The sequence below is a fragment of the Dryobates pubescens genome, chromosome 5 (assembly GCF_014839835.1).
Source record: "Dryobates pubescens isolate bDryPub1 chromosome 5, bDryPub1.pri, whole genome shotgun sequence".
Classification (NCBI taxonomy): domain Eukaryota; kingdom Metazoa; phylum Chordata; class Aves; order Piciformes; family Picidae; genus Dryobates; species Dryobates pubescens.
Window position 1 is genome coordinate 40,225,276 of NC_071616.1, and position 23,842 is coordinate 40,249,117.

The 23,842-nt window shown below is 39.3% G+C and overlaps 1 protein-coding gene across 2 annotated transcripts in view; it reads right to left on the reverse strand.

Annotated features, from left to right (window-relative positions):
- NPAS3 (neuronal PAS domain protein 3) overlaps nucleotides 1–23,842 on the reverse strand; it is a 664,058-nt gene that overhangs the window by 453,803 nt on the left and 186,413 nt on the right. For both annotated transcript variants that reach the window (XM_009902996.2, XM_054162086.1), the window contains one exon: nucleotides 13,315–13,559. In XM_009902996.2, coding sequence (XP_009901298.2) covers nucleotides 13,315–13,559 — 245 coding nt within the window. The remainder of the gene's footprint in view (nucleotides 1–13,314; nucleotides 13,560–23,842) is intronic.

Here is a 23,842-nt window from a genome sequence, read left to right on the forward strand (position 1 = left end):
TGCTAGGGCAAAACTGCATACCATGAAATTCACTGCACAAGGCCCAAACTTCCCTCATGATACCAGCAACATAAGAGGAGTCATGCCACCTGGGAGCAGAGAAAGGGAGGAAAAGAGAAAGAACAGACTCTGATGGCTGTTCATATAGGAAGATGCAGGATGATGGAAATGAAGTAACAAAGATTACACTTTCCTGTGTCCACCCCCTTGTACTGCCTGGTACTTCTGGAGAACCTTTTTTCTGTGGTGGAACATTTAATCCTTAACCTATAACAAGATTAAATGCTCCATTTCTTAGAAAAGGGCAATGAGGCTGGTGAGAGGTCTGGAGCACAAACCCTAGGAGGAGAGGCTGAGGGAGCTGGGGTTGTTTAGCCTGGAGAAGAGGAGGCTCAAGGGAGACCTTATTGCTCTCTACAACTTCCTGAAAGGAGGCTGTACCCAGGTGGGGGTTGGTCTCTTCTCCCTGGCAGACAGCACCAGAACAAGAGGACACAGTCTCAAGCTGTGCAAGGGGACGTTTAGGCTCGAGGGGAGGAGAAAGTTCTTCACAGAAAGAGTAATTGGCCATTGGAATGTGCTGCCCAGGGAGATGTTGGAGCCACCGCGCCTGGAGATGTTCAAAAAAAGGATTGGATGTGGCACTTGAAGCCATGGTTTAGTTGTCATGAGGTGTTAGGTACTAGGTTGGACTTGATGATCTCTGAGGACTTTTCCAACCTGGCTGATTCCATGATTCATCTGTAGGAAGGCCCAGAAACATTTAAAATGTAAATAAAGCCACTATGCCATCAAAATGTGGTATGAGGGTGAAAGTACCCCAGGAAATTACAACTGGCAAGGAGGTTGGGCTCAATGACCTTCGGAGGATGCTTCCAACCCCTAACATCATGTGAACCTGTGACTTGCCACAGATTTCTGTCAGGTTTTTTAGAATATCTAGTTACTCTAACTTTTTTTTTTTTCCTTGTGGCACATAGGTTGACAATAGATTGCAAAACCTTTACAAAACACTGAAGGAACTTTTTCTTTTTATAAAACATACCTAATTAAGGCAATATAACACAGAGATTCAATATAAAATGGATTAGTAACATTGCTCCTATTTGATTGCTTCATTATCCATCCCAAGTATAAATCTTAATGTTCTGAAGACTCTGTCCTCACAGACATGGGTTACATTTCCTAATGAAAAGCTGATTATATACAGTATTCTTGTAAAGAACATAAAGACACTGTTATTGCTTATGAACTGGACTCATCACCCAGGGACATGGGAAGAGGACTCTATTCCCTGTTCTACCACACACTTCTTATGTGATACTGAACAAGTCACTCTTGGCTGGCTTTGCAAATGTGCTTAGCAGCTGCTTCTTATGATCAGATTACCAAAGTGCTGAAATCTTTTGAAAATCTAGCTATTTATTTTGCTGCTGAATAGGATCAGAGATCTTTTGAAATCTGGCCCCAGTTGGGGTGCTTTGCTCTTTTGAAAAGCTAGCCCTAAATCTGTACATGCCTCAATTTCTCTATTAGCATTATCATCACTGTTCTGCTTCATCAAGAGGATGAGAAACAGCTAGAGTACACAGCAATTCAAATTGGAAAGGGGATATAGAGCTGCTCTGATAGTTCTAGAAATGCCATATGTACTTAAAAAAGCAAACATAAAAATCAGCTCCTTATTTTTCCTAGACCTTCACACAAGTGTGGTTTCCTATGAAATCTGACGTGAGGCAATGCTGACAATATTGTTCTGCCTGCTAGAAGTAATGCTTGGGAATTGTCCACATACATATAAAAATGTGAACAAAAAAATATTTCTCCCTCTGCCTTTTATGATTATAAATATACATTTAATGACTTTCCAGATGAAGTAAAACATGGAATTTTTTACTTCTGTGGGGTACTACCCCATGCAAAGCAAGGCAAAACCAGTTTTCGTATGATGCAATTAAAACAAAGTAACAACACACACATGCACTTGACTTAACTCTAAGAATTATAGGGATTGACATGCTGGAGCACTGAAATTAAGGTAAGCATTTTTGAATAGGTCTGTTTGTGAGAACTGTGGCACTACTGGAGTTAAGCAGTTTATTAGGGATTTGTCTTTCATTCCTTCCTTCAGAACAGAAATCAGAGTATGACTAAAACCTTTGAAATTAAAAATAAAAATATTCACCTTGGCTTAAAAGCTACCAAATAAACAGAAAAGATGTTTCTTAAGGCACCTTGATATTTTAAGACCTATATCCTCAATTGTATGGAGATTCTTATTTGGTTCAAAATCTCGGCTAGATATAGTGGCTTACATGTTCTCTACATTGTAAGCTCTCTATGAAGGGTGTTCTTTAATTACAGACAGCTAATGAAAACAGTTTTTACTGATCTCTCTAATGTCCTGGGAAAGTCTTTACTATGGATTCATTGTGTTCTATTTTATATTCCTGATTGAAATGGGAGACCACAAGAGCACGGGGATTTGGTGGAAACTCGATTTCCTTCCCCTGGCTTCAAAGAGAACAGTTGCAGAAATAAAGCTGCGTTGATACTGTGGTCAATCTTTGGTCCAACTGCGGTTCTACTTGCATATTATACAGATACAAAATCACTGCACTTTGGTTTCTAAAATCACTGGGTTTCCCCTCATGATCTAAATCTCTGTCTGCTGACTAGAGGTATTTAAAGTGACTACTACATGAAAATAAGTATTATTATTAAATCCAGATACTGCAAACTTCACTTCCAGGACTCTGACTGTTATTTACTTCAAATAGTGAGACACTTCGAAAAATGCTAACAAATACATAACTGCAAATATATAAGATGGGAAACATATTTCCTCTTTCAGTTTAGAAGAAAAGAAAGGTTTGTATGTTTACTTCATTTCAGACAAAATGTTTTCTTTGAGTCACAATTTTTGACTTATAATGTAACTCTTGGTAAAACAAGTAATATAAAATCTCCACAATGCATCATCAAGGTATAAAGGAGCAGACATTCAACTGGAGATATACAGTAGAAGTTCATATGACCCAGAAAACCAACATACTACATTAGCAGAAGAAACAAAGGCTAAGCTTTATTGAATTCGCAGGATTTTTAGTGTGTCCTTACATTCTTTGCTCAGCTGAGGAGACTAAGGTATGTTAGCTATACTTGAAACTGTTAAATCCAAGCACAAGATGCAATTCCTCGACTGCTTTCATTTGCGAAATGGAACATTACAATATCAAGTGTGACTGAGGCTCTGGCCAAAACACTCCTGATAGCAAGGACACTTTCCTTCTGTTCAAAAAGGGACAAATAAAAAGACAAAATAAAAGTTCTATCAAAGACTGCAATCTACAGGTAGCAAATGCCATTTTTCATATCAAAAACTACAGCAGCGATTCTTTGTTGTCTGTTTCTCACTCCTGAAAACTAAAGAAAGCAAAACAAGTGCTTTAGGTAGACAGGATTTGTTGCACAACTGTAATTAGCTAACCCCAGCATGTGTGTTATTTGAAAAAGTTATGTAGAATGCACATATAATTTAAGATATGAATGCTTCTAAAAAAGACCAGCTGGAGCTAGCCCATGCTATGTAAAACGTGAATGTAAAAATCATAGGCTAACATTTTATTAAGAGCTTTGGATAGGCAGACTGACTTACATACAAATTTCTACTGGATGAAAATCCATATAATATATCCATATAATGACAAGACACTAACTAGGTTTTAATTTGCAAGTTTTCCCTGACTTTACCATCATCACCAAGGTTGGAGCCAATTAAACTGTTGATTTTATTCTCCTGATATACTTCTCTCTACAAGTCACACAGACTCACTGAATTACTGAGGCTGGAGTAGACCTCTAAGATCATCGGGTCCAGCCTACGACCTAACACCACCACAGTGACTAGACCCAGTCACTAAGTGCCACATCTAATCTTTAGTTTAACACCTCCAGGGACAGTGACTCTACCACCTCCCTGGGTAGTCCAATCCGGTGTCTAATTACCCTTTCCGTGAGGAAGTGCTTTCTAACATACAACCTAAGCCTTCAGGCCATGCCCTCTTGTCACAAGTTGCCTGGGAGAAGAGTGATATCCCCACCTTGCTACAACTTCCCTTCAGGTAGTTGTAGAGTGTGATAAGGTCCCCTCTGAGTCTCCTCTTCATCAGGATAAATAACCCCACATCCCTCAGCCTCTCCTCATATGACTTTCCCACCAGTCCCTTCACCAGTCTCGTGGCTCTCCTCTGGAAGCCCATGTTCTTGCCAAAACCCACTCAGCTGATACTGTCAGTGTTCTCAGTCATGAATTACAATGACTACACCCACCACCTATTAAGGAAATGAGAAAGGTATGTTCCCAACTAAAGAGTGAATTTTGAATGACATTGAGGACTACTGTGCACAGAAAGATACTGCAGTTGAAAAGTTAAAGTTAAGTTAAAAGTTAAGTTAAAAACTATTTTGGGTTTCTTTTAAATCCTAATATTCTTCACCAGGTTGTTTTCGTTACCAAGTCTGCATTGAGAATGCAAACAGAGGCAGAGGGCTAAAAGTGGAGAGAGTCAACACTGCAAGCTGAGAAGAGGAGGAAGGCATGCATATCTGGGGCTCCAGTTAAGGACTCAATAGAAAAAAAGAAAAAGATAATAACTAAGAAAACTAAGAAAAATAAACTGTATTGAAAGGACAGATATTATTATTTTGACCTTGCTTATTCCTGCAGTAAAAATCTGATCACTGTTTTCTGAACAAGTTTTCTTTAGAAACGGTACAATACCACATGAAGTTTAACTTTATGAACCACCATCTTCCAGCTTGACAGAAAAGCTGATATTCAAAGACTGCACTGCTTGTGAATTAGGAGTCAAACAGGAAGCAAAATCTTCTTACATTTTTGGTGAGAAGTGGCCCTTGATCCTTGAGGGATACAAATTCACTTCAACCTACATGACACATCACATCACAGAATACAGAATTAACCAGGTTGGAAAAGACCTTCAAGATCAAGTCCAACCTATTACTTCACACCATCCAATCAACTAAACGATGGCACTAAGTGCCTCATCCAGTCTTATCTTAAATGCTTCCAGTGATGGTGATTTCACCACCAATGACCTAATGAACCTAATGACCAAGTCAATGTAACAGCACAAGAAGAGAGAAAGGAAGATGAAATGCAGGGTAATAGAACAGAAATACAGTAGCAACTAGGAGTGAGAGAAAAGACATCAATGTCACCTGTTCTATTTCCTTGCTCTTAAAAGCAGTTATTGTTTGGTCAGTTTCCTATTTAATTGTTAAGTTGTACGGTGGACTTCTACCACTAAACAACTCTTTCAGAGACTGACAGACATCTGATTGACAAGATTTTTAAAAGAGTATTAATTTTTTACCAGCAGTAAACATGTTGTGTATCCACAGAAGTGATGGGTAGAACCTTTTACAATACAAATAAAGCACAAGGAGAAACTACATCATTTTAGCATTTCTGCTAGCAGAACTGGAAGAATCAGGTGGGTTCTATTTTTGTTCATGGGAAAAAAAGAGCTGAACTTGAAAGGCTTTTCCTTTTATTCCTGTTCTGCATCACAAGAAATCTAAAACATTTCAAAGTCACAGGATCACAGCCTTGTAAAAACAAAAGCTACCTACAAAGCAACAACTAGTAGCCTGGAGTTTAGAACAGTAAAGATACAAATGAATAACAACAACAACGATCATTTCCATTTTGTTACAATGAAATAAATACATTCTAGGAGCTTCAGTTTACTAAGGTGCACAGATCATTGTCTACAATTCAAACATCATTGTAATTTGCAAACTTGGAATCAGCACTTATGCTATACTTAGTCCCAGTTCACTGATGATCATGGCCACAGTGGTTTCTGGAGAAGGCCACAGAAAATCCTTTCTTAATAATACCTTTCATTTCAATCTGCTTTCCAAGACCCATCAGCGATAATGTGTTTAGCTTGGTTCTGTCAATATAATGTCCTTCCAGTATTTTAAAACCATAACTCTTATGGTAACTTAAAGGCCTTACTAATACTTCAGTATAAAATACATATCCTAGCTAGCTGGACTTGCAATTTCAAAGAATTGAGGTGGGTTTGTTTTGTAAGAATTACTTTCCATTTATCCATGTTTGCTGAAAAAATAGACAATCTTACTTTTACCCCTTTAATTAAGGAATTTCCCCACTATTTTCCCTGTAACTGCTTTGAGACTAATACAGCCCAGTTCTGCAAATGCCACATCAGCACTGTAAAGAATGGATGATGCTGAAAATAATATCGGGCTGATATCAGAGGTAACCCAGTCCTTGCCTGAAGAACCCATAAAAGGCAATGTATTTAACAATACTGGAATACTTAAGAAACACTGCAAGCTGGAGTTCAGGAATACAATGCCCAGGAGTTTCAGAGTTCCTTGATTGTCCCACGGCAGGTAACCTATTGAAGCAACACAGAACCGGGGCAATCACAATGAGGCGGTGCCAGTGGGTATTACTGAGATGTCAGGAGTTCCCCTTCTTTGCTGGCAAGACCTGCTTTTTTTGGCACACCTTAGAATATTTTTCAAGTATTTTTAAGTTTGATTCAGACACCAAAGAAAGATTTCTCATTCTCTCATCAGAAAGACAGAGACTGAATTTATCATGGATAAGAGTATGACTCACAGAGCTTGCAGCAGTTGGGACCTAATGCTTGGCACTCAAGCATTTCAATTCCAGAGGCAGAATGCTTTTCCATGAGGAGCTTAAGGAAGGAACAAGGAAAAAGGAACAAGGCAACAGAACCCACAATAAACTACAATAATCTCATTTTGACCAAGAAGGTAAGTTACAGAATCATAGATTCATTTAGGTTGAAAAAGACCTTTAGGATCATCGAGTCCAACTGTAAGCCTAACACTGTAAAACTAACACCACCAAACCATGAACTCTGGCAACAGAATTGTCCTTCTCAAGTTGAGATGTATTGTTGATGACAATGACTCAGTGTGCTATTAGCAGTAAGCTGAACTGTAAAGACCTGTAGAACTAATTCCATATCGCAAACCCCTGTCAAGCTCTTCTGCCTTTGCTGCATCAGTTTTACTATACCATATCAACAATGAGCTTACACCATTGCCAGAATTCTTCCCATTTCTAATATGAATAACATCAATTTTTCTTTAGTTTTTCTAATCTTGCTAGGTTTTTTCCTCAATGTCTCCTCTTTGTCAACTTTCTGCATCTTGGATATTGCAGTTTATCTCAATTGCTATATTATTTCCCTTTTATTCCCAAAGTTTTCCGTAAGTACACATCCACATTTTTTTCAAATTACTGATTCTGAAAGAGGATGCAGTTCTATAATTTTCAGGTGTACAGGAAAACAATTATTTCATAATTTTTTCTTCTAATTTTTCCTCACCATCACTTTCACACACATGTTTCCCCATTAGGCAATTAGCCTCTCAGAAACACTAAGTATATTGGCTGGCACCTTCCTCCACTTGCTGAGCTTGAAAGCAATCAGATCATGATCACTTGTCACTAGGCAACAACCAACTCTGAGTCCAGTATTCAATTCATCTTATCTATCACAATGAGATTCAAACAGAGCAACCTCATTTTGAGTTCCCTATCTTTCTTACTAGAAAACCATCAATAATTCTCATAAAGAACATTAATGTTTTACCACCGTCTGAAATTTTCAGCACTTGTTTGCTACATTCAAACAACACCTAGTAATCTTTCTCTTTAACCTATGTAATAGGTCTATATTCCCATGGCTGCACTGCCCCTGGGGCCACATAAACATGCTTCAGAATGAATAGATGTTACGTTTGCCAATCAGTGCTCGATGCTGCCACACTTTATAGTGGCCTACATATAAAAAAGACTCAGATTCCCGTAAGAAAAACACCTGCAAGATAGGGAAAAATAAATTACAGAGATATCAAGAATTCTCCAGCAAAAGAGCTGATGTTCCACATGAAGTGGGATGGCCAGATTTAGACACCTTTTCCACAACAAGCAATAGCACCAATTTATCTGCATTTTGCTCTTTTCATCTGATTGACCTTTTCATGTCTAACAGTGAAAAACAACGTCTTAGGCCACAAACACGGAGAATAAGTAATTCTTATTCCCTTGCTCCTGTAGATGGTTTCCCTGAGACAGACTTGAGTGGTGATTTGGAATAGAAGACTGTTCTTAGCAGAAGGCTTGTGTGGTTTGGCAGGAAAGGACTTGTATTATCTTGCACTGCCTGCTCAGGAAACAACACTCAGTTTAAAATATAAAAGGCTATCAACAGGTAATGTTATTTAAAGGGTTTCCACGAATAGATAATTCAGAAGAGAATAATTTATTTATCTCTTAGAAATGCACAAATATCCAACACAAAAATTATTAGAAAAAAGGTATTGAAATTAACAATTACCATACTTTCCAATTACCCTTATTGCTTATTTTCTTTCCCAGAGAATTCAAAGCACTGGACTTATTTTCCTCAACCCTGAGTTCCCTACTCTAATACATCAACTTCATTTTCCAACTATGCTTATATACTTTGTTTAGACTGAGAATGGATCCTTTGAAAAACATGCTAGTTTGAAGAAAAGAAGTGCAATTTTGTTTTAAAGCAAATTTTTTTCTCCTTGTGATTATCAAAACATCTTAACTTTATTACCAATGCAGAACAGAAGTAACAATGAATGCTTTACCGCATACATGTCAGAGTCACATTTATTAACCTAGGACAAGAAAAAATTTGGACAGGAAGAATTTCAGTTCACTACAAAGACTTTCTCCAGCATTCAACTTGTTTTCATACTAATATATGTTAAGTCCAGAACATAGATGTGTAAAAATACCTAACTGCAGAACATGTAATGCTAGAAAATGGCTAAACTGAGCCACATACTTCACACAACCTACCAGTCAGGCAGTACTATTTACTGAAGCTCTTTTCACTCCTCAGCTAGAATCTCTCATTCACCTCTTCTCTTACAGTAGAAGTAAGATTATTTTACTTATGTAATCTAAAATGTAAACATTTGTCTTAACAAAAAAAAAGGGCTCAAGATAAACCTACTGATAACACAAAATCGTGCATAATCCCACAATTACCTTTTCTCATTCAAGGAAAAGACATGCCCAAGGTTTGTATGTGTCATGTCATCCAGCAGGAAATTAGACTCATGGCCTTGCACAAACATTTGTACCTCCAAAGACAGAAACAATCTCACTTCAACCAAAAAAAGAATGAAGGCATGAGAATTATTTGGATGTCTTCATGGCAAATTTCCAGGACAAGGTTTTACAAAATTAGGCAACAGGCTACAGGGTTTAATTGCAGCTTCTAAAGAAAAGGAAATGGCAAATGCTGGGAACCCTGTTCAAGAGAGAGACATGAGTCTTCTTTTTATAGTGATTGTGGCCCCAAGTCAGAATCAGTGTCATAAAGACTGTCCCAAAAGGAAATAAATGGCATGAGTTCACATCAGCCAAACACAGTCACGACACAAGAGAATATCATGGTACCTCACAATCCCCCTCTCTCCTTTCTTCTCTTCACTTGAAAGAAAGGAAGAAAATATGGCTTGGGAAGACATATCAGAAAAGAACAGAACAAGCCAAATGATCTGTGAATACTTTCCACAACAGTTTGTGTTCAAAATATAAACTAAAATTGCAAAGAATCATTTAAGGACAGTATTCCAAAACATGAAGGTTCTTACAAGAACTCTTGTACGAGTTGTTGTAAGATGTTGGAAAACGACTCCAGGGCCTGGTATGTGACAGACAATAAGAATGCACAGGCGGCCTTCAAGTTCCCTGCCACATAAAGTACCAGTTACTAGCTGAACACATTCCCAGATCACAACTTTTAGAAAATTCACCTTTAAATGCAAAAAAAAAAAAATAATAATAGATTGATCAGCAGCTCATTTAGTGTTCCCCTCAAAACATAACCCTTAAATACTGGGCATGAAACAGTCTTCTGAAGGAATGGAGACAGAGAAGAATAGTACTGCTATTCGGAATGTATTGCACACAGTATGTGAAGAAAAGCAATTTTATTTCTATTGACTCTAAATAACTTTAAAATTATTTTCTTCAAAATGAGAATCATGTCCTGGTCTTTAAGAACTGTAATCTTTAAACTCATCTGCTGCAAGTTATGTGTGTATCTGTTTACAAGGACTAATACTTCCTATGTACGGAAAGCTGTAGACAATGCACCAAAAAAACAACATCGACTGAAGTCTGCTGTATTAGAAGATGGAAAATTTATCCATTTTTAGCAAATGTCAAATCATTGGCTATTGCTTTTAAGATTAATAAAAGATATAATGGTTTCTAGATAGCCTCTAAATAAAGATTGCTATGAATGGAGAAATGATTTACCAATAGTCACCACAATGTGATTTCTTTAAAGGTTACAATCATCAGTTATTTAGCTGAAACACTGCTGAGAATGCCTGGTCATTTCTTGAATAATGCATAATGTTCATTGTAGATTTGATCTGTATTATAACAATACAGATATTTCTAGAATAATGGAGAAAACTATCTGTCACTTTCCAATTGCTCAAGATATTTCCATGAAGTAATTGACTCTGAAAATATTAGATGGAGTTACCTGAGTGTTCATTTGCAAGCACAACTTGTTGTGATCGCTGCACAATAGGCATAGGAAAACAAACTCATCAGCCTTTATAGACTTTTAAGAAAAGCTGTGGTAAATACAGGGCAGAATAAAAGACCTTCCTGAAATACTAAATTAAAATTATTAAATTGCTGTACAGTACTGGGGGACGAATTTGAAACTAAGCTTTGAAATTTAATTATGAGCACAAGCAGGAGGAGAGGGGAAAAAGAATTTAAAAAAGCAAACAAAAAATAAAGAAGCAGTTGCCTTTGCAACATTAAGCACCTCTCATATAATTTTCCAAATACCTTTAAGTCTATTCAGAAGATTGCTTGGGCATGCACAAAGTATAATATCTAGTGTTTTACTGTAGGATTACAAACCATACTTCACATGAAGCTGCAAGCTATTTATGTGAGCTTGTTTATCCACATGAACCTCTTCAAGGGCAGCAAAAAAGCACCCTTAATAAATGAAAAGGAATTTCTTTTGATGTAATTTCATAAATGTTTGATCAGAATGTGTTAACAGGTTTCTATGTGAGGAGAACTGGTGGAGTAATAAAATATACCTATAGAGTTAAACCTGCTTATGGGGAATTCTTATACAACAAAACACTGTTTCATCAAGCACTGTTTCAATATACTGACATATAAATAATAGAGTCAGGGTTAGTATAAAGCTAAGTACTCAAAGGGGGGCTGGAGGGAGGGAAAGAATAAATTCTCCCCCAGCTCCCCCACATCCCTCATATCCCTTTATATATCCTCTATATCCCTTATGGAATAAGAAACCTATCACCACATGGGTGGAGGAGGAGGATTATTATATCAGATAGGGTGAAAAGACATTAAATGTTTATCTCGCCTTTGTTAATGGGGAGAAACATGTTAATCTAGGTCAGACTATTTATGCTGTTGCCTATGAACAAGGTTTTGTTTCCCCTCGAAATTATTTGTTGTTGTTGTTGGATTCCCTGCACAAAAAGGAAGCTTCAGTATTCAGGTATATATTCCGCGAAAGGATAATGAAAACCAGATCCCAGATAGCCTGAAAACATACACAGAGATCTGCAGAGATCAGACTTTCCATAATACAGGACAGCTTGTATAAGCACTGTATGTCTGTTAGCTGCAGGAATTTTTGCAGGAATTATTTATTTTAACAGACAGATCAGAGATAGTGCAGCCAAGTCCACTTTATAGCCACCTTGAAATACTGTTTAATTGCCTGAGAATAAACTTTCATCTGAAAACCAAGGGAACATTTGCATATTATCTCAGAAGCCTTATGAACCATGTTATACTTCTGCTCTGGATGATATAACTATTACCTTTTTTCCTTTTTTTTTTTTTTTTTTCCCCTTCCATGAAAATTATACATGATGTGGTAGATAATATAAATTAAATAGATGAAATAGCACAAATATGTCGAGCTACTAAATCAGAAGCAGCAGCCTGCAAGTCCTTTCATTCCTGCTCTCCATGTCTATCTCCACGCACTGAAATGTTAACTTCCCTTAACTCATATTCCTTTAACTGGAAGAGAGGTAAAAGCCCTTTGCACCACCAATACTGGGAACCTTTCAAGGGCAGTTGTGGGCTGATTCTATTTCCTCCTCCTCCTCCCTCCATTCTTAAAAGGGGGCTGTTTCTTTTTGTCTCATGCTATATATAGTCCACCTACTTTTGTGTGGAATAAGAGTTTAAATTTCATCATGTATGGAAAAAATGCAAAATGCACAAATCTCATACTCCTGTGCCCAAAATACGTTTCCTCCAAATATGAGATCAGTCCTCTTTTTTTTAATGCTATCAAAGCCAGGACCACCACAATCCCTAGGTTTTAGTAACTTGGAGTTCTGTTAATGTAACTTGTTCCCCAATTTGAAAATATTTATCAGACAGCAAGATCATGTTCAACTACATAAGCAGCATGAGTTTAGGAAAAAAAAAAATTACAAAAAGATGTCTAGTTTATACAAGCCATTTGAAACACTATTTAGGACCAGCATGCACACAGCCTCTAAAATAACTGCCTGATTCCTCTATTACCTGTGGCAACTCATGTCTAAAACATTGATTTTTCTGCCCAACTGCTTGTTTGAGCATGAAAAGAGGGTGCTTAATATTGAAAGCAGCCTATTTTGGATGAAATGTTTACAGATGCCTCAGAAGCCAAAACAACACACATTACAAGATGATAAATAAAATCCTAGCCTCTGACCCGAAGATCTACAAACTCAGATGGGATTCTCTCCAACTTCAGAAATACACAATTCTGCCTTTAAGGTTCAGCCAGAGAATTAAAAGATCGAGCCCTCAAATCAAGGAATAATGCCACACTCCTCTCAAATGAATCCTTACACAAGGTAGCGTAAAACAAGGTAGCGTAATCATTGCTCACTAACTTTAAATGGTGTAGTCTATGTCACCTGGAAGACTCACAGCTGTAACAGTTACACCCATAATTTTGTTCTTAAATGGAAAAAAAAAGAGGTTTATTTCACCTTCACATGGTGTCTTTCTCATGCAGACCTCAGATTTCCACATTTGTATCCCTTTAAAGGATTTGATACGCAAGGAAAGAAGAAAGGATGACGGTAAAAATTTCAATGTAAAGGCTGCCATGTTCGATACCATGCAACACATTCACTCCATACCTTTTACTGATGTGTTAGGTGGAGGTCCTTCCATTCTCAAGTTCCACGGAGGATCGCCCTGATTCGCAAAGTCCCTCATTTTCAGATAGCTAATTGTAAGTCGAATGATGGATGCCTTGTCAAGCTGGCTGGTAATGGCTGCAGGCAGCGGCAACAACTTTGCCAACTCATAGAATTCAAAATTCTCCTTTCCCCGACGAGAGCGAGCAGCATCTCGGGACTTTTCCTTCCTCAAGGCTTGTAAACTGAAAGAAAATAAACAAAGTAGGACATTCATCAGTATTAGTGTTCTGTCACATTTAACTCATTTGCTCTTTCACTGCTGTTTTTCTATCCAAATTACCACATTTTCAAAACACTGCTGTGTATGGACAGACAGACTTCAGAGTATAGTTAATGGCACTACAGTCTCTGAATGCTTAAAAATAATAATAAGTGGGAGCAAACATATTAAGTAATTAGCTCTAATTCATTTCATCCACTTTATGCTCAGCCTACTCTTCCTTTTTCAGCTGCCAATCACAAGAAAAGATTCCCAAGAACTGTGTGCACATGTGGTGTTTACCTGCCGTTTCTTCTCCCGACCCACTTTGACCTGATTTTGTCTAAACTTATGCCAAATTTTGACTTTTGGGAAAAGAAAGCTAAAAGCAGATGACTGAAGGGTGTACTGCCTCTGACAGGGTTGCAGGGAGGTCAAGATGACCAAATAGGTTGTGCAGTAGGTTCTCTGCCATAGAAGTTTAAGTCTGGCATAACATAAACCTTCCTGGATCTCATAAAGCTGCTGTCCCTGTTGTGAAACAGCAAACTTTGACAAGGGGGTGAGCAAGCAGTTAAAACAGTCCTGTGCTTCGTATTTCTGATTGTAATTCACTACCACATATGTGTCAGATTAGCAACCTGTTGGTCAGGAAGGACCTTCTGCTTTACCCTGAGCAGGTGGAAATGCAAAGGCATTAATTTAGTCCTGTTGCATCAATATATCACTTGCTACCATCCATATGCAACACCTAAAGGTAACTCAGATTTTACTCCTGGGCTATTTGTTTAATTGGTGTAAAACTGCTGAATGCACATCGTGATGACAGCGGGTAACCACTAGGGTCTTCTGATCTTTCCCTGAAACTCAAAGGAAGCTCAAGCTTCAGGTAGTTTCAACAGCTTTGCAAGGGGAAAAGGTAATTAACATTTTTTTATTGTCTGATTTGGAGCAGATAAAAACCGTACAATACTTCTCAAAAAAACTAGGAGTCAATGTGCAGACAGTACAAAGAACACACATTGCCTCTTCTGGCTTTAATGAGAGAGGGTTTTGTTGGTTGGGGGCTTTTTTGACACAAAGCAGAGTGTTCAACTCAGGATATAAACTTGACCATACCTCTGCCTTGATGCACAGAGGTTGGTGCTGATGCTGGGGTTATTGTCTGGGAGTCACTGCATAAGGTGAGTAGAAATTGTTCTTGTTCCTCACAAAGTCTCAGTCTTTGCTTTATGTGTTTACTTACTAATTTGGTGAAGTAACAGCCACAATTTCATTAAGTAGTCATTAGTTTTCAACAGATCTAGAATTCAACCAGTATGTAATGGAACAGTAAACACTTCATAGTATCAGTCAGGGTTGGAAGGGACCACAGGGACCATCTAGTTCCAACCCCCCTGCCAGCTTCTTTCAAGATTCCACAACCCTTCCTGAAAACCCTGAATTTTGTCAACAAAAAAGCTCCGCAATAGCCAAATCCACAAAGCCACTCCAGCATGTGAAGTGGATCAGCAGAATTTAGGCACACAGAGCTAATAAAATGATTTTCAGACCTCTATTTCCCTCTATTTCTAATTTGAAAATAATTTCGACTACAGAGGTTATCTCCATGTTCTTAGCTATGTGGAGTTTTGTGGCTCTCTGCCACCTCGCATTTGAAAGGGCAGATCAGGTGGGCCATTAAAACATAAATTAAATCCCTCCATCATATTTCCCTAACAATGCTCAATAAACAACTCCATACTAATAGAAATGGTATTTAAAAATATGGCATGGATGAGAAACAGGGTCAGTGAAGTAGATACAGAAAGAAACTATGTTTTCACCCACATGTAAAGATATACCATCCTACTGAATCTCACCCTAAAGTACCTACTTGTCTTCATGAATTTTATAAAGACCACTAGTAGATAAATCTGTAACTGATATTCAAGTAGCAAAGCACCTGAAAAATGAGATTTCACAATGCTTTTTGTGGATGCATCTCTGACAATTTGCTGACAATCTGCTGTCTACAACTGCCTGAAGGGAGGTTGTAACCAGGTGGGGGTTGGTCTCTTCTCCCAAGCAACCAGCACCAGAACAAGGGGACACAGTCTCAAGCTGTGCCAGGGGAGGTTCAGGCTGGATGTTAGGAAGAAAGTTCTTTACAGAAAGAGTGATTGGCCATTGGAATAGGCTACCCAGGGAGGTGGTGGAGTCACCATCACTGGAGATGTTTCAGGGGAGACTGGATGAGGCACTTGGTGCCATGGTTTAGTTGATTAGATGGTGTTGGGTGATAGGTTGGACTTGATGATCTCAAAGGTCTTTTCCAATCTGGTTAATTCTATTCTATTCTAAAAATTCATAATCTACCACCATAAATGTGTAAAATCCCTCAAATGTTGTATTAAATATAGCCAGTAGAAATATATTATGTACACACAAAACCCAGCAAGACACAGCTCTGTGAGGTGTGAACTTGCCAAATAATTTCTGTGGAGATTCTCTACACAAGTTAAATACTTACAACAGTAACATAAGGGAGAGGAATGTAAGTGCTTCTGCCCAAATGCTTGCAAGTGAAAGCTCATTTTCATGGCACAAGGAACAGCCTTTATTACTTGTCTTCACACCCTTTTTTTTCTTCTTTTTTACTTCTCCCCCCCCAAGAATCATATTATCATAGCATGGCTTAGGTTGGAAGGGACCTTAGAGGTCATCTACACCAACCTCCCCACCATGGGCAGGGATGCCTCTCAACTAGACTCCGCTGCTCAAGGCCTCATCCAACCTGGCCTTGGATATCCCCAGGAAGGAAGCATCCACAGCCTCCCTGGGCAGCCAGTTTGGTATGATTTGCCTTCTGGGCTGCATGAGTGCACTGCCTGCAGACATCAAGTCCCCAAATCAAGTTTGGTAGAACAGAATAGAATAGAATAGACCAGACCAGGTTGGAAGAGACCTTCAAGATCATTGTGTCCAACCTATCATCCAACACTACCCAACCAACTAAACCGCGCAACCAAGCATGTTGTGGTTTAAGGCCTGTGGGGACAGATGGAAACCTGCCCCCCAGGGTGGACATTAAGGTGGGTGGGAAACCCAACCCTCCCAGAGGAGGGGTCCCCAGGTCATGTTTATTCCCTCCCATTTCCTGCATACCCTCTGTATAAAGGGGAGCAATTTCCAGCCTCACTCTCTGCTGCCTTCACCTCCCTGCCTGGTGGAGCTTGGTGCTGTTGCTGAGAGCTAGTGACCATGAGGTCAGGCTACCTGCTACATGGTCCAGGCCTGCTGCCTTGTGTAGGGGCCAGCACCCCAAGGAATCCATTGCTGTCCAACCTGGTTCTGTATATAGCTGTATATATCCCTTTCCCTAATGCCTCTGTACCTTCCTCTTCCCTAAATACCCTTTTTTTTGGTAAAAATTACTTGAACTTCCAATTTCTGTTCAAGTCTTTTGTTACCCCTCTTACTTCCCCTGCAGGGGGAGCGGGAGGGGGAAGAAGTGGGTAACCTACTTTCTGTCCCCTGGGTTTGAGCCCTGAAAACCCAAATGGGGACATTTGAGAAATCCAGAACTGAGATTCTAGATCTCTTCTGAAAGTCTGCACTTTATTTCCAAAGCATTAATTACACCCTTATGGAAGAAGGGGGCTTTTGGAGATCCTTAATAGAACAAATCAGAAACATTACAGATCCCAGCCAGTTCTGAAATCGAGGGGAGTGGAGGTGGGGGAAATGGTTAGAAACCGAATGGATTCAGTCTTTGCAACACCAAAGGCTGAATCCACAGTTTGTAAGTCTTGTACAGGGTTCAGGAGATGGCTGGAATGGAATATATTGCAAATTAACAGTTGCAATATTGCAATAGTTAAACTGAACGGTAAGGCTACCTATGTAAGTTAAAAACATCCTTTGAAAGCCACCTACTTTTACAATAAAAGGATCCCAAAGTATAAGGGACTGGGAGCTGATATAAAAGAAAGATACAAAGGAAACTCCTAAGAAACAGTGTTGTCAATAACACATTTTTCCTTCTAGCCATTTGGTATGTTGTCATTTGTGGAAGCTTCACTGAGTGACTCAAGTCAATGAGTTTGGAACTTGTGCACTCTCCTCTTGGCATCAGAGCATTAAGCTAAATTTAGAAACAGTGTTTGTTGAAATCTGCATGCAAGTCCTAATTTCTACTTTATGTAATTCCACCAGGGAAACACACTTGTAGCATCAGATGCTGCAGTTATGCTGATACAATGGGCCCTTAATTTGGGAGCAGTGATTTCCCTAGCAGGAAGCAGGAATTCATTAGATGACCTAAACGTCACTGTTAATCCTCTCTGGCACCTGTGATTCCGATAGGCAACATCAGCTTGATCATCAGATGCTCTTAACAGAGCAAAGTGCTGGCACTGATAATCCCAAGAGCAGGCTAGAAAGGAAAAGTGTGAAGCTCACAACAGAAAGCAGAGGTGCTGACACAGAGGCAAACCTAATCTTAGATCCTGTCATATGCCATCATGATTAGCATTGGTTCTTGATAACATAAATAAACTTGCTAGTGTATCAGGCTGCAAAAAAGGACAAATACCCACAGGCTCTTCTGCTAATGACTAAAGCAAAAATATGGCAAGTTTGGGAAATCTCACCCGTTTACTAAGCAGATTTCAAAAACATTCAGAAAGTGAGCAAGCACTGAACACGTAAAAGCTCTTATGTGATAGAGACAGTCCCACAACAGACCAGCTATCCACAGTACCTATAACAAAGTAACAGTGGGAAATACACCCAAAGGACATAAATACTGCTGCCTCTTTGCCCTCTGTGGAGAAGAGGAAGGAGCCTGGATAATTGGATCAGAATGCATCTCCATGCAATATGTATCAAAGGAGAATGTCGTCATACAGTGGTGAAATTTCATGCACTGCTTTAAGAACATACTTGTCACAGAACTTCCTTATACAAAGTCCACCAAAGAAGACTAAGATGTATCCAGCCTGATAATTCTGAGATACAGGAGCCAGGTAGAGAGGGACCTTGGGGTGCTGGTCAATGGTAGGCTGAACATGAGCCTGCAGTGTGCCCAGACAGCCAAGAGGGCCAATGGCATCCTGGCCTGCATCAGGAGCAGGGAGATCATTCTGCCCCTGTACACTGCACTGGTTAGGCCACACCTCAAGTACTGTGTCCAGTTCTGGGCTCCTCAGTTTAGGAAGGATGTTGACTTGCTGGAGCATGTCCAGAGAAGGGCAACAAAGCTGGTAAGGGGCTTGGAACACAAGCCCTATGAGGAGAGGCTGAGGGAGCTGGGGTTGCTTAGCCCAGGGGTGACCTTATTGCTCTCTGCAACTACCTGAAGGGGGGTTGTAGACAGGCAGGGGTTGGTCTCTTCTCCCAGGCAACCAGCACCAGAACAAGAGGACACAGTCTCAAGCTACACCAGGGGAGGTTTAGACTGGAGGTTAGGAGGAAGTTTTACACAGAGAGAGTGATTGCTCATTGGAATGGGCTGCCCAGGGAGGTGGTGGGGTCACCATCACTGGGGGTGTTCAGCAGGAGACTTGACAGGCTGCTTGGTTGCATGGTTTAGTTGATTAGGTGGTGTTGGATGATAGGTTGGACTGGATGATCTTGAAGGTCTCTTCCAACCTGGTTTATTCTAAAACAATTTGGAAAGATATTGGTCTACAGCTGACCATGGTCAAAGGGCAGAGATTTAATCCTACCATATGAACAGGCTATTTAATGGATAGAAAATTAATATGAGTTTAAAGAGGTGGTTTTTAAAATACATATTATTATTTTTCATTTTAGGGTCTTTCCACCTGGACTGATATAAAAAGAAAAAAGAGTTTGGCTTTTAAAGATGAAGGGCACAATAAATGCCACTATATAATTTTTAAATGGCATACACAACAATTCAACAGTAGATTTGTCTATTGAAGTCACAGCAGATGCAGAAGACATGATAATATGGCGTTGCATAAAAGTTTTATTGGTACTCATAACTCACTTGTGATTTCATTGTGCTTGTGGTCATTCCCAGCTTAACCTGCTCCGCGTTTTATTTGGCGTCATTTTGGATATTTCATACTCATATACAAGCCTCCATATCTGTGTGCACATCCACAGCCTCCACATGTCTGACAGATCATCATCTGTCACTTTAAAGATGGGACAATCACGGCTCCTAATTTTTTTTTGCAGCGTACAATGGCAATCAAACACGTTACAGCGTATCAACAGATGCACTGACCTACATTAGCAAGGACTTTTTAGCATATCAATACCTTGCTTCTGTGGCTCAGTTTGGGTGGTTAAAAAAAAAAAAAAAAAAGAAAAAAAAAAGGCAAAATAATTGAATTCCCTGAGTTTGCATTTTGAATGAAAACAGGGGAACGGTTGTGGTTACAAATAAATATTTCTGTCTGAAATTTCAAAACGCGACTTGGAAGCAGACATATCACAGGCTTGTCCGGTTTTACAAAAGCAGCTTGCATTTACATTTCACCTACACTGTTCCCTTAAGCCTGACACAGGCAAGACCCTCCTGCCCCAAGCAAGGCTTCAGATGTCTGCCTCCCCCTGCTCAGCCCCATTTACCAGCACCGGTGGGGTTTTATGGTACCCTCACTGCACTTGTCATAAATAGAGATTAGACAGGGGCGATAGCCATCAAACAAGGTTTGAGGGCCAGGCAGGCTGCTGAGCTCCAGATATAATCCAGCCAAAGGGAAGCTTGTCTGTGGTATGCCCTTCTAGTCTTTGCTCATTTTCATTAACTGCAAGCAGAGAAGTATGGCAAACTCACAAAAGAGACAGTAATTTTTTTTTTTACAAGTATATTAAAACCCCTTACAAGTGCAAAAGCAGAGCAGAGCAGAGCACTTCTTCCTGCAATATTAAACAATATCACACTTGTTAATTCAGCTGTTATCGACCACTAGTGAATTTCTTAAGCCTCTAACAACAATATGGATTAGTAGCAGCAAAACCAGATACAGTACAACAATAACATTTAACAATATCTAATAATGTTTATAACAAGCTCTATGGAGAATGAAGTGATATTCATGTGTGTGCATGTACTTTTATATGAGTCTAGTCTTCTGAATTCAAGGATCAGAAGGGCCACTACAAGCACAAGCCCACTCTCCAAAGGCTGTAGTCAGATGGATGTTGTATCCATTTCACAGCAAATGAATCAGATATATGAAATGTATGTATGTGCAACATCAAAGGCCACAACAGAACTGTGACCAAAAAAATGGACTAGTTAAGTGATCTCCAACCCTATCAGTCCTCTGAAGGAGACTTCCAATTATGTATGACCTTCTATATGTACACTTTTTTCCAATATAAAAAACCAGAATATTACATACTTGCTATTGAGATTGCTGGTATCTCACAGAATCACCCTAACCATATCCCCAAGCACCACATCCAAACAACCTTTAAAGACTTCCAGGGTTGGTGACTCAACCACCTCCCTAGGCAGCCTATTCCAATAACTGACCGCTCTCCATGAAAATTTTTTTCCTACTGTCCAGTCTAAACCTACCCAGTCACAGCTTGAGGCCATTCTCTCTTGTTCTATCACTAATTACTTGTGAGAAGAGATCAGGGAATAGCATAAAAAATGAAATGACCCAATTATTTGGAATATTTATTTATTTTGCTTCTATGTGACCCTTCTTACACCTGAAGTTTCCCTGGAAGAAGGGATACAAAACTGGGAAGAATGGTTATGACTCCAGAAGGCTGTGCTGCCATTCAGCAAGACAACATCAGGCTAGAGCTGGTTAGAGAGCAACCTAATGAAGTTCCACAAGGACAAGTAGAGGGTCCTGCACCTAAGGAGAAATAATCCCATGAACCGGTACAGGTTAGGGGTGACCTACTAGAAAGCAGCTCTGTGAAGAAGGAGCTCTAAGTACTGGTGGACAATTTAATCATGAGCCAGCAGTGTGCTCTTGTGGCCAAGGTGGCCAATGGTATCCCTGGTTGCACTAAGAACCTGGGTTCTTTCTATTTTGTCCTAGTGAGGCCACATCTGGAGTATTGTGTCCAGTTCTGCCATCCTCAGCTCAAGACAGACAAGCAACTACTGGAGACTGTCCAGCAAAGGGCTGCAAAGATGATGAGGGGACTGGAGCCTCTCTCTCAGGAGGAAAGGCAGTGAGAGATGGGGTTGTTTGGCCTGGAGAAAAGAAGGATGAGAGGGGATCTTACCCATGTTTATAAACATCTAAAGGATGGGTATCAAGAGGATAGGGCCACTTTTCAGTGGGGCATTTGCTCAGCAACACAAGAGGCAACAGGCACATGCCTGAACACAGGAAGTTCCATCGGAACATAAGAAAAAACTCCTTTACTTGGAAGGTGACAGAACACTGAAACAGGCTGCCTAGAGCTTGTAGAGTCTCCTCTGGAGATATTCAAAACCCATCTGGATGCAGTCCAGAACACACTGCTCAGGCAAACCTGCTTTAGCAAGAGATTGGACTAGATGATCTCCAGAGGTCCCTTCAACCACTACCCATCTGTGATTCTGTAACACTGATGTCACAAAAGCAGTATTTAACTCAAGTGGATATTCATCTGAACAGCAGTACATACTTTCAGACTCCAGAAAATTATTTAGACTGGACACATTGCAGTTGAAAAGTCCAGCCTAGCAAATCAAGGAACAACCACTGGTGACAGCAGGAGCATAAAGCTTCCTATTGCCAAAGGTTTTTGTTATTGGTCTGTTTTTCTAAATGCTATGCTCTAGAAAGCTCAGAAACATCCATGAAACTGGGTATTTTTGCAGTGCAGCAGACACAAGGGAAAAGAATGAAGCAAGAGAGCTAATGTTCCTCAGATGTGAATTCAGAGAAGAAAAAAAAATCCTCTCCAACTTCCTAAGACAAACTCAATTAGTTCTCAGAAATGATACTGAAAGTAACTTTACCTCTAATTTATACAAATTTTGTTATCTCTGAGGATTTTTGGGTTTTGAGATAACTTTTGACCTGAATTTTTCTCCCTTTTTTGCTTCTTTTATTTCCCCCTACTATTCTATTCAGACTTCCTTTTCACACAGATCATTTCTGAACCAAGAGTACAAGAACTTCAAGACTAATAAAAATCAGTTACACTGTTTAAAAGAGGCCTACCTTCATGAGGGTAAAAATCTCCAAAAAGACAAGAAAACAAGAAAGGAGCAGAATCAAAATCCACATTAAATTTTGCCTTCTTTCTTTTTTAACTACATCTGAGAAGTCAGAAGGTAGATTTTTATGGATTTTTCTACTTGTTTGCTTAGGAGATGTGAACATTGCTCAGTCTCACTATTTATCAATTAATCTAGCATGCAGCCTCAAAGGAAAAAGGTCGACCTGTATTAAAAATTCATCCATCAAAAATTCATCAAAGACTTCAGCATTTTAACTCATGAACCTTTGAACACCTGCATACTTGTCAGATCTGTGGTCATAGGTAACTGGAATCTATAGTTACTAGTGTCTATACTTGATCTGACATGAGCTGCATGAGGAGGAGACTTCCAGGTGAAAGCGCAGTAGACAAACTAGAGAGCAACAGTGCTTCCTCAAACTGTTCTTTACTTCAGACAAGGGATATCTGACACCTAAGTCAGTTCAAAGTCAGTCAAATCAGAGATTTTTGATGAGGCAATTGCTTTTCAGGGGCCTTTATTTTTTGCCACACCATAACTATCACCATTATTACAGGGCAAAAGTTTGTCAAAAAAATGTAAACAAAACCATTATGTGAGGTTAACACGAATGGCAGAGTCCACCAATTGAAGCCATTAAATATTGTCCACCCCCCAAAAAAATTTAATGTTTTCAGAAGACTTTCTTTAGTGTGTGAACAAAACTGTATAGTATATGCTGGAAGTTAAAGCTGGAACCTTCAAGTTCAAGGTAAAAACTCTGCTGCTTAACTAATGCACTGCTCATAGCTGTCATCATTAATTTATGTTAGCCTCTGTAAACATCAAGAGTATAATAGGCCAATTTCACAACTAAATATAGATGCACATTTTGCCCTTATATAAATGGCAGATTGCTGCTGTAGATCATCACTGCAGCAACACGTCAGTAAAGATGCACTGTTTGATGGTCTGATGCTCACACAATATATAAAACCAGTTGTAATGGTTGTTTGGAAGCAAAGTGTAACATAGCAGCAAAATTTCATTTGTTCCACAAACTCAGGATATATTAAGCTTGGCTGACAAAGACTGTTTGATGTGCTAAATCAGTCTGACCT